Source organism: Ziziphus jujuba, chromosome 6 (genome assembly GCF_031755915.1).
Source record: "Ziziphus jujuba cultivar Dongzao chromosome 6, ASM3175591v1".
Taxonomy (NCBI): Eukaryota; Viridiplantae; Streptophyta; class Magnoliopsida; order Rosales; family Rhamnaceae; genus Ziziphus; species Ziziphus jujuba.
This window is the reverse complement of record NC_083384.1, coordinates 23098732-23106057: the sequence shown is the minus strand read 5'-3', so window position 1 is coordinate 23106057 and position 7326 is coordinate 23098732. Positions and strand designations below refer to the sequence as shown.

At 33.4% G+C, this 7326-nt stretch overlaps 1 protein-coding gene across 1 annotated transcript; it reads right to left on the bottom strand.

The window, feature by feature from the left end:
• Positions 1 to 1140: 1140 nt before the first annotated feature.
• LOC107430300 (uncharacterized) lies at positions 1141 to 6198 on the bottom strand. Its single transcript, XM_016041137.4, has 13 exons — positions 5996 to 6198; positions 5798 to 5915; positions 5578 to 5656; positions 5179 to 5254; positions 4935 to 5018; positions 4744 to 4848; positions 4559 to 4639; positions 4363 to 4427; positions 3505 to 3574; positions 3345 to 3422; positions 2797 to 2894; positions 2582 to 2717; positions 1141 to 1515 (listed from the first exon to the last, which is right to left on the bottom strand). The coding sequence occupies exons 1-13, from the start codon at positions 6050 to 6052 to the stop codon at positions 1369 to 1371; spliced, it is 1194 nt and encodes a 397-aa protein (XP_015896623.3). The 5' UTR covers positions 6053 to 6198; the 3' UTR covers positions 1141 to 1368.
• Between the last annotated feature and the right edge of the window lie 1128 nt (positions 6199 to 7326).

The following is a 7326-nucleotide window of genomic DNA, read 5'->3' as shown; positions in this document are numbered from 1 at the left end:
AATGATTATGCCTTAATTATTTTGTTTTGTTTTGCTTTTTAAACTCTTATTAACAATGAAATTTTACGAAAGAGACATAACTATCCTCCTCATTAATAAATGTTTCAATTTTCACCCTCAATAAATGTTTCTATATTCACAAGACTAGAATTCAAAATTGTATGGACCCAAATCCAAGATTGCTAGGAAAGGACCTGAATTCGAGATTGAACTACAACACCTAGGCATAGGATTGCCCAAGCAACACAGTTATTGGGATCACTTGAACTTGGAATAAGATGTGAGATTACCCAAACACAATCAAAACCTTGACTTGACCAAACATGATATGGATCTTGGATTGTCCAAATGGAGCCTATATTCTAGATCACCTAAACCCAACTAGGATCTTGAATAGCTTTGATATGAGTAGAACCCTAAACGTGAATTCACTTAGGCAATACGAGATTCAAGTCTCATTTAGGCGATTGAGGATGTAGGTCATGTTCAAATGATCTTGGGTCTAAGTCTTTTTCGAGCAACCCAGGGTCCAAATTTATTCAGGCAATCTCGAGTTCAGATTTCATTTCAGCAATCATGGATCTAGATGTCATTTGGGCAATTTTGGATCTAGGTTCTATTCGTGGGCTTTGTGATCCAGGTTCCCTTTATTTAAGTGATCCTGAATCTAGATCCTATTTGAGCAACATCATTTTGACATGTTGTAATTTATATATATTTAATTTAATTAGCATGATACATATTGGTAATTTTTTTTTAATACTATGCTAATTAGCTATATGCCAATGCTTTTGTCGTTTTGCTATTATCTTCCCGCAAAAGCTGCTGCAACATTTTCAGCAAAAGAAACTGCTTTTTCTCCGCTTCTCACATGTTGTAAGAGCTTTCCTACTAATTATCAGTTGAATACCTCTTCCCTTTAGATTCTTTCCAGATTCTGTAAGACGTCATACATAAGTGGCTTATTTCTGGCTTTCCCAAATCCTCCAAAAATAGATGTAGTTTCTTGTTTTTACGAGATTTGAATCCTCTATCCATCCTAAAGAACAAAAGAAAGAACAAAGGGACTGAACCCCAGTTGAACTGGCTAAAATGGTCATGCCCATTATATCCTAGATTGCAAAACTAATATCAACTGCATTTCTTTTATCCCAACATTTCTTCCATTGCAAATTCCATTCATGATCATAAGATGTGTGTTTGTTGCAAATTTCTAGAATTGACTGCTTTGTTGACTAGGAAAAAAAAAGAAAAAAAAAGGTTATTTAGAGTTAAAAACTAATTATAATGTCAAAGACAGGGACAAGGAAAGTAGATTCCATGAAAATGGGCATTATATCCTCTTATTCCAAGAGACACAGAACCACTTTACACATTTGGAGGTGGCCAAATCTTCCCAAATAACTCCTCAACTCGCTTTGCTTGATTAATATAACCTTCCAGTCCGGTAGCCAGAAGCTCTACGGCTGCTGGACCCATGGCTGATGCAAGGGTCAATTGGTCCCACTTTGTAAGCTGAAAATGAAAAGAGCTGTCCTCAATGAAACCATTAGGTAATCTTTGAATCAAGTTTATCAAAAAGAAAAGGTAATCACTAATAAACATTCACAAAATGACTTTCAGATTTGCGGTCAATTGTAAAAACACCAAAGACAAATCCTAAAGTATAAACCAGGCATAGTAAGATGGTCGTAGAAGGATTGGAACTTATTCTAATGCTCCTTTTAGTTTAACAAATGAAAATTCAAAAGGAAAGCAGTAACTATTTGGTTGAACTTTTGAGAGGGCGAGGAGAAAGCAAGCTTATTCCATCCTAAGATGAAAAAACACGTTTCTATAATCTTAGGGTTGAAATTTACAGAAACGAGGAGCAATAGGTCGCACTGGTTAAGGTTGGAGGCAGCAGAGGTGTTGAGATGTAGTTGCTGTAGAGATAACCAATCTGTAGCAACTCTGGATAAGGTAGTGTTCGTCCTGTCAATTATACAAGTTAGGATGATAGACAACAATACCAACAGCGAGGGACTCCACCCTTTTGTGTTACATTCTATATATCCACTTCTGCATTAGATTTTGAGCTAATGAGATACATTGGTTTATTGTTCAGTTATTTTTCTTGTAGATTGTAAGGGAAAGTTTTCAAGCACTCATTTCATCAAATGAATAATACAAGATTTTGAAATTTGCAGGATAGTCAGTTACAAGGTTAGAACTGTTATGTTTGCAGCTTTTGTAAGTAGTACAAAACTGGTAAACCTTTCCTTGATATTTAAGGCTTTATTTTAATTTGACAACCCTGCTTCTCAAAGATGTGAGAGGCATCATCAACTATAAAGCCGTATTTTTTATTTTTTATTTTTTTATTAAGCTCTATGGAAGAGACAACTATCAGGCCTTGTCACATCATAATTAAGTCAAAAAACTGATGCACCAATATTCAACTTGAAGAAGCACAAATTAATTGAAATGGAGAGGCCTTGATATGAGTAATACGATACCAAACCTATGTCTATGTTTTGCAATTTCCAGTATTATTGTATGTTAAGACATAACTACTGATTCAGTAAAAAGGAAAGCATACCTCTAATTCGGTAAAACTATACATGGCAACAGATTCTGGGGACAGCCTCCTCACAAACGAGTACTTCTCATCAGGAGCAATGACAGATTCCTTGAGAGATTGCAATACCTTCAGTGGTGCAATAATATAGTCAACCCTGAAATATAGTATAAATCAGCATGACAGAAGAAATCATTTTTCAGTTGCATAAGATCAAATATGAGTCATATAATTACCCAAGAAGGCTGAACAAATCCTGCTTATTACGAACTGCTGCAGCCATCAACTTTGATTTATGTCCATATTTGTGGATGTAATTATAAGCCTTTGTCACCTGAAATACAAAAACTATCACATTAGACTACAGCATTTTTCTACTAGTTAATATTGTCTTCAATAAAAATTCTTGCCTCACCAAGGTAACCCAAATACAAAACTGAGAAGAAACAACACCTTGGAAGACTAAACAAAGAAGTGAAACACTTAAATACATAGTTACACTGAAAAGTAAGGTCAAGCCACCATGGCTGATGACTTAGAAGTCTAGGAATATCAACATTTGTAATTAGGGTCCTTGGTTGATTAGAGATGCTAAACCAGAATAAGAAAAGTAAGAAAATAAAGTGACTTAACTTCCAAGAAAGTATATTTTTAGAATTAAAATTAGAGACTGGTCCAGCTATTTCAAAATGCACTTGAAACTCAAACAGAGTGGCTTCTTATAAAAGAAACAACAAACAGCAGTTAATGAAAAAAATATGGAGACCAACACTGTTTTACTAACCAAGGCTAACCCTGGGTCCTCTCCTTTTCTAAGAGCAGCTTCTATCTCAGGGTCACCCGAATGAGTGCGAGCCCAATCCTGAACAACGAACATGAACTTTATAAGCAATATAAAACTAAAGATCAGCTACAAGTGATTAGATAATGAAGTAGAAGATTACCCTAACGCGGCCAACAAAAATCTGAATAACAGAAGTACCAGCTTGGGCTGCAGCTGCAGCTTGAGCAAAGCTAAAGAAACAAAAACTTATCACTACCAATCAAAGATAAAGAATTAAAAGTGGTAATTGTAGTAGAGGGAAATAATAGGAAGAGAAAGCATCAGAAGTCATATAAAGGTAAATACATGAAACACAAGCATAATGACAAACTATGTAAGAAAAACTAATGTGCTTAAACTGTGAGTAGGACAGCATCAAAAAGTAAACCTGAATCATTTTGACATCATCTATCAGTTGTTTCTTTCATAGATACTATAAACAAAAATTGAGAACAGTTTTTTTAGTCATGGGCAAGAAACATATGCGATCCATATAAACCACCAACAAAGCTACTTTAGACATCCGTCACACCACCAACATAAGGAAATAAAAATTTAACAAGTGTTTTAATCAACACATAAGCATTCTACCTAGTACCAAGGGCAAATATTCGTTAGCCATCCATATCATTGTCTCTAGGATCTGATTCAGCAAGAGACAGTTTGTAAAAAGTGATATTATGTTAAAGAAAGAATACTCCAAGCAAGGTTCAAAACACATCAGTAGAATATAAAACTTCTTGATCATAAAATGGAGTGTTTCTCTTTCTATTGCGTATCAAAGAATATCAGAATATGAACATGTAAATTACTCTTTTCAAGTTATTTTAGAAAGTCATCATTAAGATTGCATGCCTTGTAGCAATTCATTATCATCATTTGGTTTTATTTTTCAACTTATTTTTTCCCTTATCTATCACCACTTGTCTCCTATAGTGGAGTTTTGAGCACAACAAAATTGGTAAACAAATATATTTACCTATATACAAAAGTTAAATGCGTTTGTATGCCCTCAGATTCCAGTAATCTTGACGCCTCTATTCCCTGAACAGAAATCCAATTAAATGAAGGCAACACAAATACGAAAATAAAAGCCAGGAGCTTTCACATGTTAAGTCCATGAATGAAAATCTTAAAATGGTGGGTGGTACAAATGTATTTTCTAGAAAACTTACTTGCCAAGTTGAAGGAATTTTGAACAACAAACGCTCAGCTGGGACGTCAATTTTATTGTATAACTTCAACAAGTCATGCACCTGTATTTTTTATTTTATTTTATTTATTTTTATACAGATACTTGAGTCAGATTGCATGTGGTATTCATCAACAAACAATATACAGCAGCCAATGAGACAACTACCTTCCTGATGATGCCATGGGTGTCATAAGCAAGTCGTGCATCCACCTCTGTTGAAACACGACCAGGAACCAGTTTGGCCAAATCGCCACCAACATTCACTAAAGCCTAAGCCTCCAAATAAAATTGTGAACTATCTTATTAGTCCAACAAGGTGTCTACTTTTCTAATATTTAAGTCATATTAAAACCAACCTTGTTAGCAAAACATGATAATCTTGCATCAGTGTTGTCCAGCCCATAACACTCTGAATCTGCCAAAGCCATTTCCACAGCATTCTACACACAATACGAACCAATAAAAAAAAAAATAAAAAAAAAAAAAAAAAAAAAAAAAAAAAAAAAAAAAACAACACACAACATTCCTTAATGCAATCAATGTATATCTATCGTTTTACTTTTTTTTTCTTCTCAATTTTCCATGGGATTGAGTGCTTACTCTAAATATGGTATCTGGAAGGCTACATATACCCAAGAGGAGAGAAGAGCTAACTGTAGCAGCTGTTGGAGGGAATCTGTGTTACAAATAACCAGTCATTATTTAGTAGCTCACTATTAGACTAAAATAGATGTGGAACAGATAGAATTATCAGGTTTCATTACTTTTAATGAATTGGAATTCGCCAACCAAAAAAAAAAAAAAAAAGAGGAGCTTTGCTTGGCTCAGTTGAGAAAATTCATCTGGTTCCCAAACATTAGACTAAACAGAATCAAAGTTATGACTTCATGAATAGCTCATCACATTAGCAGAATCAACATTTGTCATTTCAAACTCGACGTTAATAAGAAATGAATCTATTCATTAAAAGTAAGAGAAAAAATGAAAGATAAATTATACCTCTCGAAATCATCGAAAACAACAGTGTCCGGCACTATCTCACTGAACTTAGAGACAGCTTCCAATTCGGTGCTTGAGCCTGAAACAACCAAGAACCAACCATTTTATTCAGCACCCAAAATCATAATTTTCAAAAACCACAAAAAAAAAAAATACAGATTACAAATTATTCAAAGGATCCAAACTCCATTAATAATGAAGAGAGAGAAAAATAGATAACCGGTGTCGAGGGAGGAAGAGAAACCAGACGAAGCTCGGACAGATGGAAAAGATCTACGAAACTTGAAGACCAAATTAGAAGCTCTGGATCCACATAGGAAGCTCAAACTTCTCACTTGCTGTTGTGATTTCGCGAAGCAATTAGTATAATTAGCTGAAAACTATCACAGAGACAAAAACACAAACACAAAGGGTGCACCTGGAAAGAAGAAGAGAAAGATAGAGATGGCGGAGCGTTCAATGAGAGCGTCGACATTTCAATTCTCGCAACATACACACAGTGTGAGAGAAATTCAGTTAAGGAGTATACTGAAGTTAAGAGCGGATTAGAGGGATTTTATTTAATTATTATTATATTATATTATATTTATTTCGGAGGCATTTACCGAAACTCGACAAGAATTTTATTTTGGTATTAATTATATGTCTTCTCTATTTTTTTGAGAGGATTAATTATGGATAAGGACTTTGGCCAAGACAAAGAAAATTTCAGGTTTTTTTTCTTTTTTTTTTTTTTTCTAAAAAATTTTTGAGATATTTTCTTTCTTTGTTTGTTTTCTTATCAGTATAACAGGAATGTTGTCATATTTCCTTTCTGTTATTAATTAATTTCACGTTAAATATATAAGTAATGTGATCACTATTAAGTAAAATTACACGCTAGAAAAAAAGATTAAAAAAAAAAAAGAAACAGTTAAAATTACACAATTGGTTTTTGAGTTTTCAAGATTAATCATTAAAACCAAATACCGAAAAATAGAAAGTAAAACGAGGAATTGGGTTATAGATTTTATTTTTGTAGTTTTTGGTATAGGTAGACGAATTTTGTATATTTTAGAGCATTTCTAATAGTTTGTATATTAATTATGTTCATTTATTCATATTAGATAAATAGATAGTGTTTTAAAAAAATATTTTTTAATGATTCTGTATATTAATTCTGTTAAACTAATAAAAATTATAAAATACACTATCTACATCGAAAAGTTCTGTTAGACAATCTAAGATAATATTTTATTTATTTATTTTAGTTAAAAAATAACTCTGGCCGGCTTTTTGGTTTTATTATTTTTCCTTTCAGGCTAAGTTTTTTAACCTTCTTCTTTGTTGCTTTTAATTCCTGCTTTTATTTATTTATTTTTATTTTGTTCAACAAAATCCCAATTGTTCACAGAGAACGTTACATCAACTTTACCTTCCCTCTTCCCTTCCTTCGCTAACTTGTTCGCCTTTGAAACTTGGGTTGGATCCTTCTCACTGTGCCATGGGTGATTAAAGCGTGATTGGATTTGTGTTTATGGTTGTTTTGGATCAAATTTTCACCAAGGGGCAAGTCAAATTTCCTTCGCCTATCAAAGTTCATTTTGGATCCTTTGTTGCAAGTAAAACACTTTTGATGAAAGCTGTGACACATTATACATCACTAGTAGCATGACTGCATTCTTATAATAATTTAATTCCCTGAAACTATTGAATCCCTCAAACCCCAAATTTCCATGCATTTACATCTAAGACCACAAAAATAAATCA

What these genes read in the sequence shown, in the direction of transcription:
- LOC107430300 (XM_016041137.4), bottom strand. Translation starts at nt 6,052, where the DNA reads ATGTCGACGCTCTCATTGAACGCTCCGCCATCTCTATCTTTCTCTTCT. An exon ending in CTTTCTCTTCTTCTTTCCAG is followed by an intron (nt 5,916 to 5,995) that starts GTGCACCCTTTG and finishes AAATCACAACAG; the next exon opens with CAAGTGAGAAGTTTGAGCTT. An exon ending in CATTTAACTTTTGTATATAG is followed by an intron (nt 3,575 to 4,362) that starts GTAAATATATTT and finishes TTGTTTCTTTAG; the next exon opens with CTTTGCTCAAGCTGCAGCTG.